Source organism: Corapipo altera, unplaced genomic scaffold, assembly GCF_003945725.1.
Source record: "Corapipo altera isolate COAL_440 unplaced genomic scaffold, ASM394572v1 96, whole genome shotgun sequence".
In the NCBI taxonomy this organism is placed as follows: domain Eukaryota; kingdom Metazoa; phylum Chordata; class Aves; order Passeriformes; family Pipridae; genus Corapipo; species Corapipo altera.
Window position 1 is genome coordinate 1,793,492 of NW_020884962.1, and position 25,200 is coordinate 1,818,691.

General features: G+C 48.3%; 1 protein-coding gene across 2 annotated transcripts in view; it reads right to left on the reverse strand.

Annotated features, from left to right (window-relative positions):
• The window catches only part of PTBP1 (polypyrimidine tract binding protein 1), a 25,817-nt gene continuing 617 nt past the window's right edge, over positions 1 to 25,200 (reverse strand). Inside the window, exons 2-15 of one of the 2 annotated variants that reach the window (XM_027664194.1) lie at positions 21,941 to 21,971; positions 13,438 to 13,513; positions 12,755 to 12,927; positions 11,669 to 11,815; positions 10,582 to 10,752; positions 9,790 to 9,900; positions 9,279 to 9,453; positions 8,499 to 8,576; positions 7,234 to 7,379; positions 4,641 to 4,674; positions 4,045 to 4,137; positions 3,520 to 3,736; positions 3,205 to 3,282; positions 1 to 2,844 (exon numbers count right to left, since the gene is read on the reverse strand). In XM_027664194.1, coding sequence (XP_027519995.1) covers positions 2,712 to 2,844; positions 3,205 to 3,282; positions 3,520 to 3,736; positions 4,045 to 4,137; positions 4,641 to 4,674; positions 7,234 to 7,379; positions 8,499 to 8,576; positions 9,279 to 9,453; positions 9,790 to 9,900; positions 10,582 to 10,752; positions 11,669 to 11,815; positions 12,755 to 12,927; positions 13,438 to 13,513; positions 21,941 to 21,971 — 1,663 coding nt within the window. In that variant the 3' untranslated portion in view covers positions 1 to 2,711. The remainder of the gene's footprint in view (positions 2,845 to 3,204; positions 3,283 to 3,519; positions 3,737 to 4,044; positions 4,138 to 4,640; positions 4,675 to 7,233; positions 7,380 to 8,498; positions 8,577 to 9,278; positions 9,454 to 9,789; positions 9,901 to 10,581; positions 10,753 to 11,668; positions 11,816 to 12,754; positions 12,928 to 13,437; positions 13,514 to 21,940; positions 21,972 to 25,200) is intronic. The other variant, XM_027664195.1, reaches the window with a different exon arrangement.

The following is a 25,200-nucleotide window of genomic DNA, read 5'->3' on the forward strand; positions in this document are numbered from 1 at the left end:
TGAAGGATACAGAAGAATTTATTGAAAGCACAAGTACAGACTGGGCACCAACTGCTTCTACAATCTCAACAGGAAATAATGGAGCTACAGAAAGGTACAAAGGTTGTTATAAAGTAGTTTTAATTTCTTTTCTTTTTGCATTACAAACATTCTTTGAAAGAGGCAATGGAATTCTGATGGTGTGTACGCTTCCCCTCCCCACCCACCTTCCACAATACTGAACCTGGAATTGCTGTTATCAAAATATACAATACATCTGGTCACCATAAAAAACTGGGTTTTGCTGCCCCTCATGTCTTACAACAGGTATAAAAAAATTATAAATATGTACACCCTTAGTTACTCACATTCTTTACATGCAAACACAGGATCCGAAGGGAGCACCTGCCGTGCCGGGGGCCCGGTTACCCCAATCCAGCCGTGATTTGCACAGGACACCCAGAGTGCCCTGGCCAGGGCCCGGCCCCGGGAGCCTCCCCAGCGCTGGGGGAGGGTGATGGGGGGCACTGGCCGGTCACCCAGTGCCGCTGTGCTGGGCGGGCTGGGTCCCCTCGGGGTCTTTCAACAGGGAGGGGAGGAGGCGACAGCCACCAGGACCCCTGGATGTGCCTTCCTGAGCACAGGACACTGGCAGGGCCCCAGGGAGCTCTGCAGGGGGAGGTCCCCGGCTCCAGCATGGATTCAGAGGTACCCAAAAGCAGCCAGGGCAATGCTGTCACTGGGGGTCTCGCCCTCCTCGGCCAACAGGGGGGACCCAGCACACCACAGCCCCAGCCGGACCCCCACTCGGACCTCACACACTTCTCCAGCATAAATCATATCCTTGAGAGTCCAGGGAGGAACTACAGAAAGTTAAGACTTTTCCAAACACTCAGTGCTAGGCAAGTCAAGAGCTCCCACACCAAGCAAGGAAATCAGAACTTGCAACACTAAGACAATTAAAAAACAAACTTTGGTCCACAATTTGCAGAAAAACCCTGAAAAAAAGTACAAGATTCTTGTTATTTTGCATCCGAACAGGTTGCAGGTTAGAGGGAAATGTAAGGCAACATTGGATCACACGGAATAGAAGGCAGAATGGCCCGGGAAAGAGTTGTAAGCCAGAAAAAAAAAAAAATAAAAAAAAAATAATGGTTGTATCATTGGGAAAAACCGATCTGCTGCATTCTACTTTTAATAAATTCCCTTCCTAGAACAACATCTGGGCTTATAGGTTCAAAAGGTAAAAAAAATCTTTAGCCTGGGTCCTTTTCCTTCCATTCCCGAGCTGTTTGTGCTCGTTCTCTCACACCCTTGGCTCTGCTCATCCTCAGCCACGACCTCAGCCTGGAAACTACTCCTGCCCTACAGCTTCAATTACAAAACAAAGAAAATAAAGTACAGTATACACGGGTAATACCACAAAGAAGTAAATTTAGATTACGTTTATACCATCTTATCATTCTATAAAAGGTACTTAAACTATTTCTTTTGCATATAAAGAGATTAGAATATTTGGTCAACTGGAAATATTGCTAGGCACAGAGGACAGCAACGGCATCAAAGTATAATACAAGGATTCAAACAAAAGCTCAAATGCTGAAGACATGCTCTAAGAATGATGGCGGAGCTACAGCGGCCTCGTTATCTCCAATTAGGGGCACGAAGGTGCCTTGCAGGCGCCTTCCTAATCATGGGGTATCCAAGGATTCTCCAAATCCTAGCCAAGCGTTTAGGTATATACACACACAATTTTGACAAACTCTGATTCATCTTCTCAAGTGTCCCACAGGGGCTCTCCTGTCCCTCACCGATGCTCTGTGAGGGCAGAGCCCACGGGCTCGCTCCTGACACTGGAATGTGATTTGGCCTTGGGAACACTCCCCCACCCAGACCTCTGCTCAGTCCAGTGTGACAAAGGATCTGGGGTGACTCCCACCCGAGATGCAGGTGGCAATGACCCACGAGCAGACCAGGAAGCGGCACAAGACAGGTTGGGATTGAGAAGCTCACGGGCAGTGGGGTACGACTGCCCCGAGTCCCAGCCCAGCATCTCCTTCCTCCTCTTTGCCAGCTCCCCCAGCTGATCGTGGCCAGAGCTGCTCCTCCCCCTCGGCTCTGCCCATCCCCTCCCTGCCGCTCGGATGTTTCCCCCAAGAAGTAGAAGGTTTAAGGCACAGGACAGCAGGTGCACAAGTAAGGTGGGATCAATGCAACCGAGTGTTGTGCTGGGCGGGGTGGGAGCTCCCGGTCACCGCAATCCCGACTCCAAGGCGCTACAGTGAATTCACACAGTGGTTTTAGGTCTTTCAAGGCATGGATGGGTAAAGAAATTAAAAAAGGCATCAATGTGAAACCTGATAAAACTTGTTGGGATCTGCTTTTTAGGGGAGGAGCAGGAGGGGAGGGGAATTTCCCAGAGCAGGTTCCATAGTGTAAACTTGAACTTGTGATTTTTATTGGAACAGTCAAGATTGTTACCCATCACCGCAAGGTTAGCAAGAGGAATTAGAGTTAATTTTCTTTTTTTTTTAAAAACCGGTAAACTGATTTCTCTTTAAAAAAATAAAATCTCTGGTCTTTTAAGGTCACTTCAGCTGCATTTTTAAAGTGGCTTTTTTTTTTTTTCTGGAATGATGGAAGTTGAAACTCTGGTGTCCAGCCTTTTAAGGTCAAGGCTGAGCCCCACAGGTTTTAAGTCAAGTCCATTTTGTCTCAGGCCTTCCCAAGTTCTAAATGGTGGACTTGGAGAAGGACACACGCAGGTGATGGTTCTCCCCCAGGTCATGATTGTGGAACTCAATGAGAGACTGAATGGCTTCTTCCACAGAGCCCATCTGGATCAGAGCCATTTTACGGTCCTTCCTGACAAGACACAAGTTTCAGGCATGTTCAGTTCCAGTGCAGGAGCTTCCCCAACTCGATCCAAGTTCTCTCATCCAGCACTTGATGGGGCTGGCAGAGAACTAACCCCCTCCAAGTACTTGCACTACACTCACTACACAGAGGAGTATCTCTGTAGCAAGCACATACAGCCCAACTCCTCAGCCAGTGCTCAAACCAAGGTTACTCAGGAATTCTTTATTCCAGAGTCAAATGCTGCACTAGTGAGGATTCTGCTCACCTTTCTGAGCCTGAGCTGGGATTTGACTGGAACTAAGTACTTCCACCCTTCCCATACAGAGAAGCCCAGTGTAAGGAGAGGACATAACACAAAACACTTACTGGAAGAATTTGAATCCTTTGACCACCCCACCATTGCTTGAAAATAACATCTTAAGATCTTCTTCAGTTATTGAGGGTCTGAAAGAAATAGTGTTTCCAGTCAAAAGGACATTGACAGACACAGTTAATCTCAAAAAACTAATTCTCATCAGAGACTTTTCTAAATTCCCTACCAGCAGTGGCTTGGCATGGCAAGGAGATGGAACAGGGAGCTGGGGTAGTTCTCCTGCCAGCAGCCCAGAGCTGCCTGTGCCTGCACTCAGACCGAAGCTGCAACCACTCCAATACTCAGCCACATCCCCAGCGGGTACTTACGGAATATTGGACAGATGAAGAGTGGCAGAAGGGGGAAAGATATTTTGGAAATTTTTGGAGCCTGGTTTCTTGAAGCGATGCAGAGGAGAATTCCCATAGTCCTTGGTCAGGCGTTGCTCCTCCTGGCCCTTGCCAGGCAGCTGCACTGTCTGGTGCTTGGACAGCGTGATGCGGATCGGCTTCCCGTGCAGCTTCTGCCCATTCAGGTGGCTCATGGCTGCAAGGGGGAGGACACACCTGACTGCAGGGGCACTTCAGTTTTGTTCAGACACGAATTCAAAGCCAGAATTTCACTCTAGTTCTGCCCTCGCAGACATCATACCCTGCAGGGTCCCTCAGACTCCCTGTGTTCTTAGTCTGCTTCCCTCTTGCACCCATGAGCTACCCCTGCCCCAGAGCTGCCCCACGGCCACAGACACAGGCAGGGTTTGGGTCTTCTTTTGCAAGAGAACAAAGTGCCAATATTAAAGCTTTAAGTACCCATTTTGTCTCTTACTGCCCAGAGTCTGACACTCCCAAGCTTACCAAGCTGGGCCTGGTTCCCGTCGGTCATCTGAACTAGGGCATTCTCTTGCTTCTTAAATAAAATCTTCACTCTCTGCACATCACCATAGACTCCTTCAAAGAGGGAGTAAACAAGAACAGTCTTAGATAGGAAAACAAAACAAGTTCTCATTCAACTTAACATCAGCTAATCAATCCAACAGCAAAAAAATCCATTCCCAACCAGAACTGATCTCATTTCAACCACGGTTACGTATTCTGCTCTAATTAAGGGAATTCTTACATAGCAGAATAATAATGGAACAATACATTAAAGAAAAGACACTGGGTTTCAGCAAAAAGCCAAAATCTTACTGCCAGAAGACTGGACAATTTTGCATGCTCTCACAATTTAAAACTCTTATCAAAGACATGCAAAGCAATAACCCATGCAGAACTGAACCAAAACCAAAGGCAAACTAAATTAAACAGCAAACTAAATAAACAATGTAAAAACCAAAATTATGCATTCAAAAAAAAAAAAAAGGCAAACTGCAAACTGTACATTTCTGAAGTATCAAAAAGTAATCTCAAATAAATGAAAAACAAGGTAATAAAAAGTGTGAATAATAACATACCGAAAAGAATAAAGAGGCATTGGGGTGTAACTCTCTTTAGAGAACAGCAGAGCAAGGCAGCGGAGGGACAGGGAAGAGGTAAGGAATCGAAGGGGAGAGCGAGGTTGCACAAATCGTCCACAACGAGGAAGGGCAGAGTCCCCGCAGGAAATGGCGAAATTGGTTGATGGATGATGAAGTTTTCAAGATGGTTAATATTGAAGGGCAGGTTGGTTTCCGAAGAGCAGGGTTTTTATTTTTTTTTTTGTTTGGTTTTTTTTTTTTTTTTTTTGGAAGGGGAATGTTTTTATTTTTTGTTTCAAGCAACAACAGGAAGCAGAAGTACCGTGCAGTCAGTTGGCAAAGAAATTCCGGATCAGGGGAAGAAAAAAAATTCAGGGATGGGGAGAAAAGAAAAAAGTAGCAAAAAACACAGGTCAGTAAATACATAAGGAATATGTAGTGTTCCATCAGTCAGATTTATAGAATTCTACATACAATAACTCGCTTACAGAAACAGTTAATAGGTTTTACCTAGTGGAACACAATGATAAAGAAAAGGCATTTTTACTTCAGATATACAAAGATGTAAGAGACAGTATCCCCACGGAGTGACTTCCACAGGCTGCAATACCCAATTCAATCACAATGGCATTCCCTAAAATTTGACTCAAAAGACTTTCTCCATTTACACAAATTCCTTGGATGAAATGACTTCATGAACCAAGTCACAAACAGCCACATCTGCTGCTCCGGGGCCAGGCACCGCGGGAAGGAACCTGTGCCACAGCACTCGGCTGGAAAAAAGGGACATCCCCCACAGATACCAAGCACTGCTTTAAGGGAACAGATCATCTGGATGAGCAGCTGTACTGCCCCAAAAGCCCCCTCCAAGGCCTGCTGTAAGCACCTGGATAAAGGGACTGACCCCTCATTTGCAGAGGTCTGTTCCCTTCCCGCTCCCCGGCCTGATCCCACCGTGCAGAACCCAAAGTGTTGGGTCACCACAAGGGATGTGCAGACACTGCTCCCACTCTTGTGGAAGGAAAAACTGAGCCATTTCAGTTCCCACGATTCCCATTGAGGAAAACCCCCCAGCACAGCAGTCACTCCAGGCAATACTGTTTCTTTACTAACTGGTTGTGGCACAGGTAAGTTTCTACAACACTGATTATACAGGCAATGGAAAAAGTTTCATGTCTGTTAGTTTACAGCTTCAGTCCAAGTCCCAAAGTCTCTCTAGCCCAAAGACAAGCTGGATGGAGAGTGAAGAGCTCCTCAAAAAACACAGGGCATGAAATAACTGCTTGCTCCTGCCTGAACAGAGCTGTCCCCACTGGCACTGCTCGGGGCTGTGAGAAATCAAGAGGTGCAGCACAACCCCTTGTCCTGCCACTGCCATCCAGGCACCCAAGAGCATCCCTGGAGCACACACTTGGCAGCATCACACTGGTCAGGAATAACGATGCCAGCTCTTATTAAGACTTATGATGGAACAAGTCAGAGATGAGAGTCCTTGGAATGGCAGAGCAGTTCCCAGGCAGCACGAGCAGCAAATCCCAAAGCTGTTCCACAGCCCCTGCCATTATTTCATGCTCTGGAGAGAACAGCAACGACAGGTAAGAGCAGTCTGAAACATGATCCAATTGGTTCATCTCATCCAGAGTTAAACATTTTGATCATTCATCACATCCAGGCTTCCCCTTTGATCCAAAGAGGTTTTGTGGTGACTCTGCACTGCTAAGTTTTACAGCTTTGCAAAGTGCTATAAACGTGTGTGCACAGTCCCACCAGTTACAGCTCCTCAGCAGAGCCTTATCACTCTGCTGCACACCAGAGGTTCTACACTTTCAATCCAACCAGAGCCAGGGGCTGACTGAAGGAAAATCCAAGCCCCCCGTATCCAATTCCCTTATGATGCTGTCTGTCATTAAAGAAGATTTTTGTTCAACTATCGCTTGCTTTATTTTTAAAGAAACCCAAATATTTCAACTCGTTCAGTTAAGTAGAATTGAAAATGTAAACTGTGAGCTGTTAAGGGATTTAACTAAGAAAAACTTCCAGAAATCCTGGAAGGGGGAAATGTGCAAGCACATGGCAGAGGAAATACTGCACAGGTACAAAGTCAAGCTGGCAGGGATCCAGACACTACACAGAAAGAGCAAAGATCAGCATGAAGCCTCTCTGTAGTTCTGAATTAATGTATTAAAAAACTACAACATGCCAAGGAAAAGGAATGGACATGGCTATTTTGTGACCCAAATGACACTATTCCATGGGAATGGCAGGGAGACTCCAAACAGAAAAGGGAGGAAGGGACAGGCATTGTAGTCTCTGGGGGACAAGAGCAGGCAGGCAGCATCCTTGGTGTTGAACCAAGGAAGAGCAATTTCAATTTGAGATGGACTTTCCCATTTCCCTTCAGCAACTAGAACTAGAGTACTGCTCTGCTCTGCACGTGGGGCTGGCAGAGCGCGGGCACCGCTCGAGCGGCGCCGCTTCCTTTGGGTACAGCAGGATTTCACTTTCAATGAATTTCAGCCCAATCCGTGTTCAGAAAGTGAAAGCAGAGATAATAGGAAGGAGAAAAAAGTAAAGTTAGGACTGCACTAACCTCTGGGATCAGATTGCTAACCAGCAGCACGGAGTGCCCTGCCCCAGCCAGGCCGGGAATGGCAATCCGTCCTGCCGCAGCCGCTGCAGCTGCTGCTGGAATAGCCAAAGGAGTTAGTGCTCCAGGAACATTTGGAACTGTCAGGCCTGGAAATTAAAGAATATTAACCAGTAAAGAATTAACAGCATGTACTCTAGTGTGTTTGCTGCACCAGAAGGGAGAACAGCACACTCTCTGAACCATGCAAGTCCTCATTCCCAACAGTGACCATGTATCCTAAGGGCAACAGGAGCCTCCGCTTCTGGTGCTGCAGGAAATGTTCTGGTTTCTAACAGGATTTGCTTTTGCAGTGCCCGGTGCTGAGCAGGCTCCTCAGCACTCTCACACGTTTCACAAGCAGCGGATGAGCACAAAGCCTCAGCTCTGCTGTGCAGGGCAGGAGTCACACGCAGGGCGTGGGGAGGGTCCGTCCAACCAGGGCATGCACAACGTGCTCTCACCATGCATGCAACCACCAGGCACCCTGTGCCACCACCACCCAGCTCTCCTGAACAGGAACCACTGCAGCTGCATTTACAGGGGTTCCTGGGCTGTTCCCAGAACCAGCTGGCACCTCCTGTACTGGCCCTCCAAGGCCAAGAGCTCTAGAGCTCGAGAAACAACTGCCAGTGATCAATTCCATGGATTACTCCCCCAAACAGCCCTTCTTGTTTCCCAAGCAGGGATGGATGTTACCAAAACAGCATTGCCTCAGCAGCCTGGTCTGTGCTTGTCTGTCATAAGCAAGGAAATTCCATCAGGTTCCCAGAAAGTCAACATGGCTTGGAATGCTGAGAGCCCCAGCAGAGCCTGTTTAGACTGGCACTCCAGTGAGTGTGTGCAGCACTTCCATCTTTCCTCTCAGACTTGGCCACTTCTGGAAGTGAGTCCCTAACCTCTGCAACCACATGAGGAAATTCACACAAGAACTTATATCTCTTTCCCATGTCCCTCAATTATTTTAAACCCTGCCTTTACTGTCTCTCCCATCCTGCTTCGTGTATTTTCCTCCTGTCACCAGGACATTGCCCAGAGGTGCTGCAGCTGCACACAACGTTCCTAACTGAGGTGATGTACTGGAACACCAGTCCCTTCCATACCCAAGTGCCAGCATTTAGAATTTACATAGTTAACCCCAGAAAAACTACCACTACTTTGACTCAAAACATCAAGATGCTTCAACAACAGAAAACCTACGTAAAATTTCAACTTACGAAATACAGTACCTGCAGCCTGAGGAATGGCAAAAGTAGGAGGAAAGCCAGCTCCTGCATATGGAGAAGGAGAGATTATTCCTGGGGCACCTGGGAAAGACATATACATTATGCAAAGACATACAACAGCAGGAAAATGCTACATTTCCCAAAACTACAGAGTTGGATCATTGAGTTCAACTCTTAGCCCTGTACAGGGCAGCCCCAACAATCACACCAAGTGCCTGAGAGCATTGTCTAAATGTTTCTTCAACTCTGTTAGGCTTGTGTTGTGACCACTTCCCTGAGGAGCCTGTTCCAGTGCCCAACCACACTGGGGGAAGAATCTTTTCCTAATATCTAACCTAAATCTCCCTAAAGTTATCTGGAACGTCTTGATCTGTTCTTCAACATAAACACTTAGTTTAAAGCTAAACCCTAAAATGGAAACAGCAATTCAAAAATGCCTCCCATGTAACACCAAACTTCAAGAGATTACAGAAACGATTCCTCTGCTAACCCTGCTGTTCTGGAACAGCTCGTCACTGAAACAGCCCCGAGGATGAGCTGTGACCGGGACACAACGCCCTCGCTGCAGGAGTGTTCAGGGCGAACACCAGGTGGCGGCAGACCCACCCGGCGTCCTGCCCTGCTCCCATCCTCGGCCATTCCCAGCTCTCCTTCCCTAGTCACGCTGTACTCTGAAGTTCTGACCGAATACACCAGGATGACACCCCCTCCCCTTCCCCTTCCCACACTGACACACACACACACACCCCAGATGGATTTTTTCTGCTCCCACTCCCCTCTCACCAAAAGCAGCTGCCATGGTCTGGTCCAGAGTGGGCTGATTGTCCCCAGAGGGCAGGTCTGGGCGGGTGTAGTCTCTGCTCTTGTCGTTATTATACTTTACATTAAGACTCGTGAGCTTGGAGAAGTCGATGCGCAGCGTGCAGCAGGCGTTGTAGATGTTCTGTCCATCTAGAGACTGGGAGGAAACAAACCAGTCCTCACCCAAATGTGCTTAGACCAAGCTCACAGCAAGTGCTCTCTGGAGAGAGGTGTTAGGCCACCCCAGGGCTCCACCTGAGGACAGGCAGGTATCTCCTCTAGAGACAGCTCTGCCTCGTTCGGCCCCTCTGGCAGCCCCTGAGCCACCCACGCTGTATATGGGGGCAATTCCCTCCCACTCCTGCTCTGCCCTCAGGGCAGTGCTGGTGCCAGCCCAGCAGCACCTCTGAGCACATCCCAATGCCAGCATCCCACCAGAGCTTGGATTAACCAAGGCAAACCCGACAGAGTAATCCAGGTGTGCAGCACTCACCAGTTTGGCATGCTGAGCACTCATGGGGTCAGCATATTGCAACAGGGCCTGAAACTGGTGGTTCTTTGTGAATGTGATGATTTTCAAGACTGTACCAAATTTGGAAAAAATCTGCAAGATAATATTTGGATATCTTGTTATCACATTACCAGTAAGATAATTTCATATTGATCTCTTATCACATGCAGAAACAACAGTCATCTTTTCAGCCTGTCAACTTCCAACTGAAACACTGAAGGTTTTAAACCACACCCTGGGTGGGCATCAGCCCAGAACACACCAGAGTGATTGAACCACCCCCTAAACACAGTTTGTTTGTTCTGGGTTATTACACAGGAAGATTCACAAATACCTTCACAAACTGGACCTTTTCCAGGAATTTCAAGGATTCTTTAATGCAGTCAAGCGTGCATTTTAAACACGAAGATGAAGTTAAGCAACTGCAGCAGACAGTGGGAACTTTCCAAACTGGTCACTGCCTAAATGGCTCCTGGGCACTGTACGTTTCCTCTGCCCTGGCTTGAGGACAAGGTGCAGCTACTTTTGCTAAAACCTAAAGAGAACTTGAGGAACTGTAATCAATCCAAATAAAGTGGACCAGGAGTCAAACCCCTGGAAATTAAAGTCTGGCCAGAGCAGGACCGATCTCCTGCAGGTGTCAGGTCTCCAGAGAAGTCTGACAGCTCTGTTCAGAACTCGCACTGTACAAACGCAAACCAGAGACACTGCAAATACAACGACGCACCAGGTGTTGCTGCCCCTTCCTCCAGCAGTTGTGGGGACGTGTTTTACCTGATGCAGAACATCCAGAGTGACGGGGTAGAAGAGATTCTCCACAATGATCCTCAGGACAGGGCTCTGGCCAGCCATCGCCATTCCTGCATCGACGGCCGCGGCCGTGGCTGCCAGCGCCAGGTTCCCGGTCTGCACCGTGGCCACGGCTTGCAGAGCTGCTTGGGCACGCTGCAGGACCAAACACCCTGTCAGACCCACACTTCTGCTTGCAAAAAACACGCTGTCAGCCCTCCTGGAGCTTCCTGCTTGCGAACAACCAGCTGGATGCAGCAGCGAGCACGACAGCCCCTGTGCTGCTCCCAAGGCTTTGGCACATTTGAAACAGGGCCAGCACAGACCACCCCAACCAGTCAGGGCAATGCAAAAATGCAAACTAAATCAACCTTGTTCAGCATCAACAGATGCAGCAAAATGATCCCATTATTTATAAAAAGGGAAAAATGAGGCTCTTTTGGGGTGAAACACCATCTCCAGAATCTTAGAGAAGCTGACAAGACTGAAAGATTGATGCATATCTGCCACAGGAGTGAGAACTGCCTGGGGGTGCTCCCTCAGAGCCCTCTCACACACAACACTCATGTGCTCCAGCTGCGAGAGCACCAACAGCAATGTCACCCAGCAGCAGCATTCCCTCTGCACAGCACTGGGTGCTCTGATCCTGAAAAGGGAGAGGAGGCAAAGGGGATGTACTGGCAGTCACCCCTGATAAGGACCCACAAGTAACTTAAATTTCTTTCCAGTGTTCCCGTCCTACAAGATTGCCAAGAGCAGCTGAGCTGAAAACAGGAACTTTTTCCCCTCTGCAGAGTGTGTGGTGCACAGAAACCTTCAAGGGCCCAGAGCAAACCTGAAGATCTGCTGGGTTCAGGTGCTGCTGCCTTGAAGCTGCACCTACCTGCACCAGGTTGTGCTCCACCACAGGTGAGCTCTGCCTCATCAGGGTTGCACTCTGCAGAAATCTTTCAAACACTAGAAACAAATGCCCTGAAGCACCAGACATTACCCAAGCCCCTGGATCTCAAACCACCAGTTGAGATCTGGCTGTCCCCCCACCCTGGGATGACAACACAAAGAACAAACTGACTGCTTGGTTTGGAGAGTTGTCTGTCTTCAGCTCCTTGTGGTTGGAGAACTGGATGTAGATGGGCTGGCTCCGGAGCATGGGAGCGATGGTGGTGTAGTAGTTCACCATGGTGTTGGCTGCCTCCTCCGTGTTCATCTCTATGAAAGCCTGGGGAGTCAAACCCAACACAGACACGTCACACCAGGACAGCAGCAGGTCACCCTGAACAGAACCTCCAGCGAAGCCGTAGCAGGACTGGATTTTCACAACCCACTCACACACACGGGACTGTTTAAGAGCTGCCTGTAAGCAGAACAAACGAGGACCTTCCCTCTCCAGACTGATTTAATGCAATAGCTTCAGTGTCGCCCTAAGATCTCCATATGTGTATTTACACACAAGTGTCTGCAAGAACACAAAAATACAGCAACAATCCTCCCTTCACTTCTCTCCGGGGCAGGAAGCCCCCTCGTTGCTCTGCACCCTCAGGGGCTTCTCTCCCTCAGAACACAAACCTGAGGGACTGCAGCGAGTCACTGCAGTAAGCACTTATGTATAATCACACCACGCAATATATCAGAGGCACCTTTCCATAATTAAGATTAAAGACATCATTTTAAGCAATGATTAAAGTTGACTTGCTTTTTTACTCCTTAATTTGCAAGACAATTTTAGTTACCAAATTAGTGCACACCTCCTGCATTACCCAAGAGTGTTTCAGCCTCACGCAGCTCATTTACTGGATCTGGAAAGGTGTCCTCAATAGGCCACGTTGCACGCTGCTAACTCGGCTGCCAAGCCAGCCCGAGTGAAAAAGGCCAACTCATGACACTGCTGCTCAAATAATTCCCTGGTCTGCAATTTCCAAACCAGGCCTAACGCTAATTATAAGTGACAACCTGTAATTATGGACTGAGCTCCTTCTGCAGCCTGAAAATAGTATTTTCTACAACTCATAGGATAATCACAGAAAAGTAAAATAAGAGTATGCAGAAGTTATTGACTCCTAACACACGGCAGTTGTTTAAACAATTTGGAGCTGGTTTCCTGATGACAAACTCATCGAGCCTTTGACACAATCCCTGCTTTCAATTATGGAGACAATACCTGGTTTTTTCCTTTCAGCATTAGAAGATTGGTGACCTTGCCAAAAGGTAAGCCCAGAGAAATGACCTCTGCCTCCGTGACGTCACTGGGGAGCTTACGGACGTGGATCACTCGGGATGGGACCCCAGCACTCCGACTGTCACCTTTGAACTTTTTGCTGTCATTTCCATTATCTGTAAGAAGCAGGAGTCACTGCTGATGAGAAGGGTCTGGAAGAACAAGCACGCACTTCCCGAATGCTGACACACAGACTGTGCTCCCCAGCCAGTTACTGCTCTATTACAGAGAAATTCCACAGTCTAAGTTAACTTGAGTCTGAAGACACATGGTTTTACTCTTTTCCCCCCAAATTACACGATGGGAGTGACATAGCTGAATGCCACTGCAATGGAATCAACTCTCCAGTGGCCATTTCACAGCCTGTTTACAGCACACACACACCCACCCACAATTCTAGTGCAGGCCTGAGCCACTAACCCCAGATTGCTGCTTTATTCCTTTCCACTTGGCCTGGTGTTCTTGGCAGAAGTTTATTATTATTATTCAGCACTGCCCTACAAAGGCCTAATAAGTACGAAAAATGAAGAGATTTTAAAATTACAACTAAGTAGGAAAATCCAGATCTCCTCACGTACTTGCAATACTTAGAAATAATTGCTGTGCTTGTTTCTACATAATATTACCTGAAGAAGCAGCGTTGCTGTTCATGATAAAGGGTCCATTAGCAACACAAGGAGAGAAAAGCTCGTCAGGTCCCCGCTGGAAGAGAACAGATGAAAGGTAAACAGACAGCATTTTACTCAATTCTATCCAGGCACTCCTAAAGCAGAACAACTGAGAGAAAGCTGGAGAGGAGCTGAACACAAGTGTAAGTGAAAACATACTGACAGTGGGCAGTGAAGCTCACCTCCATGAATTAAGTATCAGTCAGATCCAGTTTGGTAATGGAGCAGCACTATCCAGTATCTCTTTTCAGCTCAGCATTAGGGATCTTGGGGCCAGAGTGTTGCTGAGTTGGGTGAAGCCACTACACGAGCGCCGTGCACAGACCGGCACCTTCTCCTGCCGCACCCAGCACAACAGGTTTCTGACTGCTCCTATCCCACAGGATTTCCACTCTGAAGCTGCCAAAACTCTTTGGGTATGACTTGGCAGTTACGAACCAAAGCTGTGTACTTTGTGCCCCATCCCTGGAAGTGTTCACAGCCAGGCTGGACAGGGCTTGGAGCACCCTGATCTGGTGGAAGGTGTCTTCTGGTAACAACATTCCCTGGAAAGCCACACAAACCACCTCAACTGACCAGGACTGGTCTAACCCAAGTAGGAGGCATGAAAAACTCTACTAAGACAAAAGTAAACGTGACTACGAATGACTTCTTAGCACAATCTGTACTTGCACACACAATACAGCTTACAATCAGCATGGCTTAATTTCAAGTTTCACAGAAGACTTCAAATCCCATTGTAAATTGTGAGTGAGCATGATACTACAGATCTAACATATAAGAGTACTTTCTCATAATTTTCTACATTACTCTTCCACAGAAATGCCACACTAAAAGGCTTTCACCAAAAAAAAGTTCAGAGTTCATCCCTGCCTCAGCTAACTCCCTCCCACCCTGATGGAAACATACCCCACACCGTGGCACCAGAAACCCTTATCTTCCACATGCCCTGTATCTGGTGGCACCTGCAGAAACAGGATCTCTGCAGAAGAAAAGCTCTGCACACTCTCCCAGCAAACAGGCTGGGAAAGTAGGTCACTGAGAACCCCAGAACACCCAGCTACAGACACAATTTGGTTTTTTTTTCTTTCCCCCTCAAATCTTGAATTTCTTGCTTGACTACTCACTGCCAGCTCTTCAAAGAGGCTTCAAGGACTTTGATGTCCCAAAGAGGAGAATTAGGCCAGGTTCCCAACTGTGGTTCATGTGCTGCTCCTGGTCACCTGCAAGCACTGACCAGGTCCCACAGAGGCTCTGTGCACAGAGGCCTCGGCCTCCTCCTCCTCCTCCCACGGCACACTCATTAGGAACCTTTTAACAGCTGGTCTAATTAGCACTTTGATTCCCGAGTACAGCAAGAGGCAAGCTGGGCCAGGAGGCTACTAGACTGTGAGCCCATCCTTTGATGACTCAAATCAAGGCATAAATCCAAGGCTAAAAGAAATCCCCCAGTTTAACTGTAAGAAAACTCTTGTGCCTACACTGCTGCAGCCACTCCAGGTACAGCTTCCCATGCTGTGGCCTGGGATCCACCTGGCAGCTGCTGACAAGAACCATCGACCAAAGCACAGTCCTGCCCACACAGACAGGTGGGTTTGGCCTCAGGAAAGCCCTCGCATCAGGATTTAATGGGCCTTCACCATTTTAAAACATGTTTCTAAATATTAACTTGTAAAACTCTGCACACCCAGAACCCCAGGTCTTCCAGTACAACTCGGTGTGTCCGTGCAAGCACACTGGGAAACTCCTGCAATCCATCATGCAAACTCCAGGAGAACAGGCCACATACTTGGCTCTCACGGAGGCAACACTAGGAAACTAGAAACTGGAAAAACAAGCATTTACACTATTATGGAAAGAATTTCTATTCCCTGAATTTAACTTTCCTAATGGTTTGTTTAAAGTAAACATTTTCTTGCATATTTGAAAACTTCCTGGCAGGCCCTGTGATAAGGATGTCACTGCAGCCAGGCTTGGGCTCCACGTGTCCATGTCGTGTCTGTGTCTCTTTAAGGAGAGCAATTTCCAGTCCACTCCCCTCTTATCTTGGAGACAGCCTGTGCTGCCCACTGTGACCAGAGCCGGGAGGCAGAGGGGGATGACTGTTCGACATCAAAAGCAGCAGCAGCCAATTTGTAAGCTTCCCAGCTGGAAGTGCATGCAAACCAAGAGGGAAGACTGCCGTAGTTGGAAAACCACAGTTATTCCAAGGTCTTTTCTCTACACAAGGAAGTTTACAGACAGTACATGTAGTACTGCACAGTCACAGCAAAGTTATTTCCCACATCTCCCTTTAGAGGGGTGGTTGTTGAAGTGCAAGAGGAGCAGACCCAGCACCCCAAGGAGCTGCAGTGGTTACCCTGAGCTGCCATCCCTGTGCCACACAGCCCAGCCCCCAGCACGAGGAGGCTGCATCGACTTTTCATCAGCGTGTGTTCCTCCTCCGCTCCTTTTGGAGCTGATACTGGATAACCACAGGAAATCATTCCTTTTTGGAATGACCAAACCCGAGGCAAACTGAAGCCCAGTTCTCCATGACCCTGCCCCCAGCAGTGGGTACTCAGCAGCCTTGATCAGCTCTCTGCCCTTACACTGCAGGGATTGCCACAGTCTCTTTCCAGACTCGTCTAGTCTGTTCTTTCTGTACATGTTAAAAACTCTGAAGAGTTTCTGTAAAACCACAGTATAAATTCAAATGCTTCATACCAAGCACCCAATTCAGTAGAGGCAGAGGAACCAAAGCGAGTCTGGTTGGTTGAACAGGTTTAGAAGACTTTCTCACTAACAACGTACCCATTGGGTATTTTAAATTATACTGGGAAAGCCAGTAGAAAAGTTATTGATTCCAAAGTTTTATGTAATTTAATTTAGGTTTAAAACAAAGCAAACCCAGCAAGGGCTGTGTGGGTGCTCAGTGCTCACACCCACGTCCACCCACAGCACTGCTTCTCTCCCTGTTGCATTTGCTGAGCTGTTTGGGGAGGCCCAGCTGCACTTCAAGATATGGTTCTCCAGCCCCCAGTTCCCATCCCTGCTCACAGAGGCATTAATTATGCTGACATTTCTGCTCAGCCACTCGTTTGCAGCTGGTATTTTTATGACCAGATTAACAGAAGCCACAGAGCGCTTGCAGCACATCAAATTCCTCGTTTGAACTAACAAATCTCCTCTTCCTGTTGACTGAAAACAACCACCACTTCTGGAGGTGCACTGCCAGATCCTACCTAGAGCAGAGTAGGGCTGTTTCCACCACCCAAATCCCCAGGGAGCAGCACAATGGCACCACGGAAACCCTGCTGGGAGGGGTTTCCATGCCAGCAGCCTCCTCTGGCCTGACACTGCTGCCTACAGGAGGCCCCTTGCCCAAGCTGCACTAATTTAATCACACTCTGGGGCAGCTCTGCTGCCAACACTTCGTTCCCTTTTCTGAGCCACGGAGAGGGAGGCAAGGTACAACTTAACATTTTATATGTTCTCCAGTTATCTTTTTGACCACCACCCAAACTCGAAGCCTTGCTTTGCTTTAAAGTTTTAACAAGTAAGTCTTCAAAATTTTTAGTCTGTACAAGCTTTCACAGCTTAAAAAGCAACATCTCATTCACATACACTATGTGCTGCCTCACTGCCAGTAGGATTTTACCTGGTTTACCACACTCTGGAATGAGGCCAGAGATTGTCTCAGCTTCTACCAGCATACCTAGAAGTGCTACAGAAATTCCCAGCTGCCCTATATAACCCTTTATCTACTTAAGATCCAGCACTTATTTTAAATGGATTACAGTAAGTCAACTGCATCCTGCCTGTGCAAAAGGCTAGAAAACAAAGTGAACGATCATAAAAACACTCATTTAAAGTAAAACAAGTGATATTAATCAACTTTCAGACAGAAAACAAAATTAAAGCAACGTCAAAAAGACAGGGCACATGAGAAGAAAAGGGGCAATGACCAGAAAGGCCAGAAGGCACAGGCTGGTCAAGCCCAAAATCTACAAAAAGCTGTTTCTCTCCCCGGCTCACTGAGAAAACCCTACAGAGCAGCAGTGCTCCCTGCCTTTGGATGTGAGCATCTTACACTGCTCTGACAGACACAGGATAGCAGCACTTGTGAGGGAAAAGGTGGATTATGGAGGCAAACAGGCCATCAGCTAACAGGCACTTACAGAAAGCAAAGCAGGGAAGAGCTGCACCTGGAAACCCCCCTCTGAAAAAAAATCAAGGAAAATCTGTCCTGCAAGAAGCCAGAGCACGTGGGCATCATTGCTCTTCACTTTCCCTGTGACTGGAAAAGTATTGTGGAGCCAACAAAAGACCACCGTGATATTTTCACAAAAATGACACAGATCACTGAGGAGCTCAGGCAAACCCTCTGCTCTGATCAAAGAGGCAAGAAAATGCCTCTGAGCACAGGAGGAACAGAGGCTCATCGAGGGCTGTCCGAGGTCAGTCCCAGAGGGACACAGGAATGCTCTGATCCTTCAGTTCACAGCTCAAAGCTCTGTGAAGAAACTATTAAGAGAAATCCAGTCTGATGACATCATCATCACACTCATGTTACATTCCAGCAGTTTTTCCGAGAGATTTGAGATTCAAGAATGGAACTAAATTTAAACTACTAGGAAGGATGCCAGTTTCCCTCATCTTCCACCAAAGACTCACATCCAGCAAGGCTCCCTTATGTTCTCCCTCTATTCCCCTCTCCTGCCTCCAGCACTCTTCAGTCAATTAAAGTAGTGTGAAAAACATTCCAATTTGGGTCAGAAACACAAACCACGAGCCAACTTTTTTTGTGAAACACCTCTGAAGAACACACACCACACCTGCATCCCCATCAGGAAGCTGGGAAGTTAAGGCCAACACAAAGCAACTTCAAGACCCTGTAGCCTCATCACAGCAGGATGCTGCTCCCAGCTCAGCATCACTCACCCCTTGGACACAAAATTGATCATCTGATCAGAATCAAAAGAGTTGGGTTCAATTTAGTTCACCAAATTGCTCATGGCTGATGTACCAAGGAAGCTCCATACCATTAACCCAATTAAATTCAACCCAGCAGTCAGCATATTCCATGGACACAGTGGATCTGTGGTAGGGGCATCAGCCTATCTGGAGGCGCAGAGGACACTCATTTTTAACCCACACTCTGCTCAGCCAACACCAGTCACCTGCCACTTCAGGCTTTCAAAACTTGTTACAACCTCCCTCGTGCCTGGACAGGATTCAGGCTGGTACCTCTCCAGAGGAGCCAACGCCAAGCTCCACACTGGCATCCCCAGTGGCACACTGGGCACACACACACTCCCAGCCCCTCTGAAGGCGGGTGAGCTGCTCAGAGCACGGCAGGTTCCTACCATGGTACTGCTGCAAGCGCCGGCACTGTTTCTATGGGCTACAGACGAGCCCTGGAGGTCCTGAAAGCCACCAGACCCTCCAGTGCTGCAGGAGAGCACCTGCTCACACCCTGAGCTTTGGCAACAAGCTACACTGAGCTCACACCAGCCACACAGCAAAGCCGGATCCTCAACCCACTCATCCACCAGCCCCTCCCCACTTTCTCAGTCTTTGCTACTATGGAGACACCCTGTGAAACAAACCTGCCCTTTGAGCAAATAAAAGGTGTGGCCAGCTTAAATAGCCCAAAATTCCTAAACTCCAAGTGCTACAGTAATGCAGTCATGCTGGCTCTGTAGGGCAGTACACACCCAGGCTTTATGATCTACTGTTCCCAAGCTGAAACTTAACTACCCGTCAACCTTGAGCTTTTAAATCATTGCCACGGAGTAGAGGGGGCCTTGGCAAAGCTCAACACAAATCCTACGAGAGAGAAGTACTGCTGGATGAGTCACTCCAGGAATACAGAACCTGTGGAAGGACATTTCTGCCCCACCTGTCAAAGGGCTGATGGATGGGACGGCTCAAACACTGGCCCAAGCAAGCACAGCTTAAAGGAGCTGTAGCAGAGCCATGGGGAATCTGAAATTAAATAATGCTTCCCCTTCTTGCTGGTATGAGAACAAACGTGGCACCAGCACACTTGCATTTTCCAGTCTGACAGTACCTGAAGGAGACATCAGTCAGAGATCAGAATCTATCCCTACATTTGTGGGATTAAAAAGGCACAGTTCAGTAATTGTCACGTGTTATTTTCCTATTTTTTTAAATCATCCCAGGCTGAGGGCAAAGTAGGCCTGAGCTTAAAATCCAGTATCTTCTACAACCATTTTATGAGCAGATACATAAATTCAAGACCCAGGTGCATAAGGCAGAGTGTGGCACTCTCAGGTGAGATGGAGCTGCTTGGCACACCCAGCTGACCCACTGCCACCCATGTCCCCTGCCACCAACATGTGGCTCCCATGTGTGCTCACGCCTGTTGGGAGGCCACAAGAGCCAGCTTGTTGCAGCCTCTAACTAAAGCCATAGGAGGGGACTGGAATTTCCTCACAACATTCTTGGCCCGCTGCCTGAAGCCATAATTACGGTTCCCATGGCAAAGATCCTGGCTTCACCACAAATCACTTCTATGCAGTCAGTCTCTATCACACTCCAGCAAAGCCTGTTTTAAAAATTAACTTCTCAAACACCACAGAACTGCACTTTTGGTTTATGGAAGCAAAATCTTTCCAGTAGAGCTTAACTTAAGCAAGAAACTACAGGATTATTCAGCACCTAAACTATTCTGAGACTTTTTCAATCACCAAAATGCAATTTCACTTAAAGAAGGACGTGTCACAGTTCACCCTCTCTCTAGTCAGTCAGTCCTGCTCAGAGACTGTTAAGAGTGTGAAGGAACAGTGATATCCAAGGAAATTAAACAGAGGGCAAGGAGATACAAGAGAGAGGGACCTCGATCAGGCTACTTGGAAGAGGAAACTGCAGGGTCAAACCAGCACCTCAGGCCTCCATCTTAGGGCCATACTTCCTCTTCAGACAGCAGTGAAATCATGGGAAGAAGTAAGTCTTATATCATGTGTTCCTAATCTGCAGGACATTCCAGAAGCCTGTGCATCAGGAATCCCCACACCAGAATAGCAATGAGCTTCCTAAACAAATTCACACACTTTAAACTGAGGAGCCAAGAATGGCTACTACAATTACACCTGATTAAAAATAAGACTATTGGGCAGTACAGTGCTCAGAGGAGTGAGCCATGAGGACATCTGGGGACTTCTTAAGAAACTAAATTAAACTAAGATCTCAGAAAAATTAATAAGTGGGTGTGAATGTAAATTAAGGATGTGAAAAATAGTAAAATAAAAGGCCAGCAGCCTGCCTTTTAAAACAATAAAGCAGAGCAAACTGCTCTATAGTGTCAAGGGATGCCTTGGTCCACCTTTCATAATGGCTATGAACTATTAACTGACCTTTGTTGTCCAGGCTCAAGCCTCTCCTCCTTGCATCCGATGGCAAACTGCACTCCTTGCAGCAGGCAGCATTCTCAGCCAGAACCAGACACTATCACTAATTCAAATTTCAGATTCACACAGGAGGAAAAGCTGGAGCAACCTTTCCCCCTACAGCCCTTAGAGCCCCTTCATGCATTTAATGCTTCTCAGATTCCCAAAGCTGCCTGTGCTGAGCTGCAGCCACAGCTCACTCTGTACTTCCACCCGGCCAGCAGCAAGTTCTGTGCGATGCTCACACCCGGCTCGTGGCACTGCCAGGCTCCCGTGGCACTGCCAGGCTCCCGTGGCACTGCCAGGCTCCCAGCACACCACCTCTGCTCCACCAGCCCCAGGCACCCCTTCCCCAGCCCCGCCAAGGCCACTGGCAGCTCTCGGTCACCGCCGGCGCTTGGGGCCAAGGCTCACACGGGGCTGAGCTCCCTGCAGTCCTGACCCCAGAGCTACAGGAGCCAAAGCCAGCCCTTCAGCCCGGGAAGGAGGGCCGGGCTGCCCTGCACATTCCAGTCCTGCATTTCACAGCACCAGCGCTGACCCTTGTTGCCACCCACAGCAGATAAGGAGCCTCCTTTTCAGCACTCTGAGTTTGGGGCTAAGGCTGCGCTTTCCAAACCTCAGACTAGAAAGGCAAAGGTCATATTTGCTGTACTAGCAGGAAATAAAAATCAACAGCTAAACGCTCCCTTTTGTGGCAGAAGGATTTCTGACATATAACTGAACAGGAATTCACACAAACGAAGGAAACGGAGTTCTCCAAAGGAAAAGGATCAGTTTCTCCATGGAGAAGCATTGTCTAGCACACAAGTAACAAGCATGGCTCGACATTTTAGACTGTTCCTAAATGCAATAAAGTTGATAATCAATGTCCAAATGCCAAGAGCTAAATGCTGAGCCATATTATAAGTTTTAAATGCACATGAAACTGAATTACCTTCTGGTTAAAACCAATTTAAATGGTACCAGAAATAACCCTTTACAGCTGAAGATCTACATTTGTTAAGGCTAAAACTAGGTCAGATGCTGAGCAGTGTAAAAAGAGAGAAAAAGTGAGAAGTGCCTACCTTTGTACCAACTGTTATATCTTGGACAATGCTGTAGAAAAAAGAAAGAAAAGGATTAAAAAAGTTAGATAGGTTTGCCACAAAAATCCAGCATAGTTTACAGTAGTAAGAAAAAAGCAAGTCAAAGTGCACAGTTGTCTTTGCAGGTGAGCCAAGGACAGTTTATACAAAGAAAAATTATTAGATGGTGATGGTGGAGACCCAAGACCCAGCAGTGCCAGAAAACTGTAGCTCTCCCACTCCCTATGGCAGCGCCTGCTCCTCCTGCAAGGGCCTGGGGGGTAGGAACAAACACCCCCCAGCCCAGCAATGCAACCCCGACTGACCACACGAGAGGAAGAGAGTCAGCTCTGCCACCAACATCCCCTCCTGCGGGCCCTGTCCCCCTGACACCCCAGGAGCCTCTGCCAGGGCCAGGGCCAGCTCCAGCAGGGCTGCAGACACCAACACCAGAGCTCCAGTGGGACAGGGCCTGGCTGTGTCCCCGTGGAGCAGGAGCTGGGGCAGGCTCAGAGCAGCCCTCCAGGCTCAGAGCAGCCCTCCAGGCTCAGAGCAGCCCTCCAGGCAGTCCCAGCCTGGGGTATGCCCTACACAGGATTCCTCTACCAAGTCTAGCAAAAACCACTTTTTAAACTCTACCTAAGACACTTAAACCTTCTAAAATGAGACTTTCTGATTAACTAAGATGAAAATTAGCACCAGCTGTACCTCAAGCAACCCAGCTCCTGTCAGCAGTGAATTCTCTACACCACAACACACACCACCTAAGAGCAACATCTTCCACCAGTGCAGCTGGAATGCTTGCCTACAATCTCCCAGAGCCTTACAGCACCTCCACGTTACTGTTTCGTGGAAGTGCTCAGGACAGCCTAAGGATTTCAGTTATACCCTCACACTAGAGATTGCATTTTTTTTTAATAAACTCTAACCCCCTGCAAAGCAGCAACACAAAACCGAGAGCAGAAACGACCCCTCTGGACCGTCATGTCCACAGCCCTGCCCGCTCCCACTCCTCTCACAGAGCTGCCTGTAACTGCAGAGCACAGGACCCGGCAGTGGCTGCCTGACCGACCTGCAGCAGCTCCACAGAGCAGGGGGACACAGGGCAGGCAGGGCAGTCGCTCTTGAACCAGCACTGTGAAACCTGGAGTACTCAAGAACAACTTGACATGGTGAGTTAATGTGAGAGAACTTGCATTTGCTAGTTCTTACCTCCCTCCCCTCTTGCAACGGTTCATAACTTTCCAGGGAATTAAATCCTGCTCGATCTCATTAGGCCGTCCCAGCGCCCCCAGCTCCACGAAGGAGCCCCAGCAGGAGCCAGCTCAGCTCCTCACACTTCCTCTTCCCCCCAACCTGCCGTGTCATCACAACCCAGCGCTCTGCAGCTGGAGCCACAGCCCAACCCAAGGCTGCTGCGGGAAGCCACGCGATAGTTCCGCATTTTCCAGGGAAGTGCTCGGAGGAGGCCGTGTCTGACACCGCTCCACGGGCCCAGAGCTGGGCACCCGCAGGGCAGACGGGCTGGCTGCACCCGAGGGACAACAGCAATGAACTAGTGAAACCCATCTGCAGGGAGCACTTCAAGGAACCGGCATCGCTGAACACGGCACACGCTCCTCAGCTAACACACAAACACGAACCCAGGTGTTTCCACAGCCTCAGAACAGCCATTGCCAGCGAAGCACAGCCACAACACAGAATGTCCCAGGATTCCCAAACTCTCCAACTTACCCCAGAGCAGTTTCTCCCACTTCCTGTTCCTCCTGTGGGCCTCTCGCACAGGAAATGTTTTACATAAAGTGCCTTAGCAGGGAATGGCATTTAGAACCATCCAACAGGAAGAGCTGTTTTATTTGCCAAGAGCTATCGATTCCTGGGATATTACTGCAGCCCACTTGATAACAAATACCACAGGAAACAAGCTCCACAGTATTCCAGAATTTTTATTCAAATGTGAGACGTACTTCCAGTTCACACACCCTCTCAGTAAATTATCCCAAGCTTCGTTCTCCTCTCATGCACATCAGCCTTCAGGATGGGACTAAAACCTTTCCCAGTTCTGAAAGAACAGGCAAAAAAGCCCTTTGTAAAAATTATTTTTTTTCCATGGAATAATGGATAATTCCTACGCAACAAGGGGAAAAATTAAGCAGCACCAGTAAAACCTCCAGGTCATTTTCCAAAGCAGCATTTCAGACTCCTCGCATGTTTTAACAAAGCAACTTATTCAGAGTGGATCACTCGGGCACAGCTCGAGATCATTTTCGGGAGAAGGAGACGGGAGCAGCCTGGAGCCAGGGGGCTGCTCGCTGCCAGCTCGGCAAAAACCTAAAACCATTCTCTGAAGCAGCTTTTGAAGTTTCAGCAGGAGACAGGGGACACTTTTACGGGGCAAACATATCCCACACCAGGATCTCCAAAAGACGAGGGGTAGCTGAGACTCGCGTGTTTCGCTAAAACTTCTACATTCGAACAGCAGCTACTTTAACATGCACAGAACACCAGCCTTCCCAGGAACCACAGCTGACATCAAACCGATTTTTGCCACTAGAACGTGTGATCTCGTGTGCTGAGAACTTGTTGGTTTGTTGTTTGTTGTTTTTTGTGGGTTTTTTTAATATCATTCAATATGGTGAGTAACTGGTTAAAAGCAGTAGAGTGATCCTGGACTGCAAGAATTTTAAGATACACGATTTTTAGGGGTTTTAAGATGAAAACAACACTGAGACGCCACTTTTTTCAGTGTGAAAAAAACCCCAGACATGTGACTACGCCTAATTCTCCCCAGACCAGTGTTCCGAGGCAGAAAGCGAGAAGGCACTAATTTGGGCTTCCCGTACTTATGGCTGCGGGAAAACAAACTGCTCACTCGGAGGCCTTCAGAAATATTTTAACTACTGAGCGCTACAAGAAACAAAAAAAATCAGATCACAAAAAAAACTACGCCATACAGGATGAGAGAAGCACGGAGATCTCGCTTTCGAGAGATGCCCCGATAAAACACCCGCTTTAGAGCCAACTCCGCCGCAGCGAGGCCCCGCCGGGCGCTGGGTAAAGAGGAATCGACGCGACAGAAGTTGCGCTCTGGAAACTCCCGGCGAAGGGGCTGCGGAGCGGAGCGTCCCCCCGCAGCTCCGCGGGAGCGGGGCCGTACCTGCGGCGCTCAGGTGAGGCGGCGGTGGAGCCCTGCCCGCCCGCCCCTGCGAAACTTGGCGACCGAAACCCGGCCACAAAAGGAGCCCGGCGAGAGCCCCCCC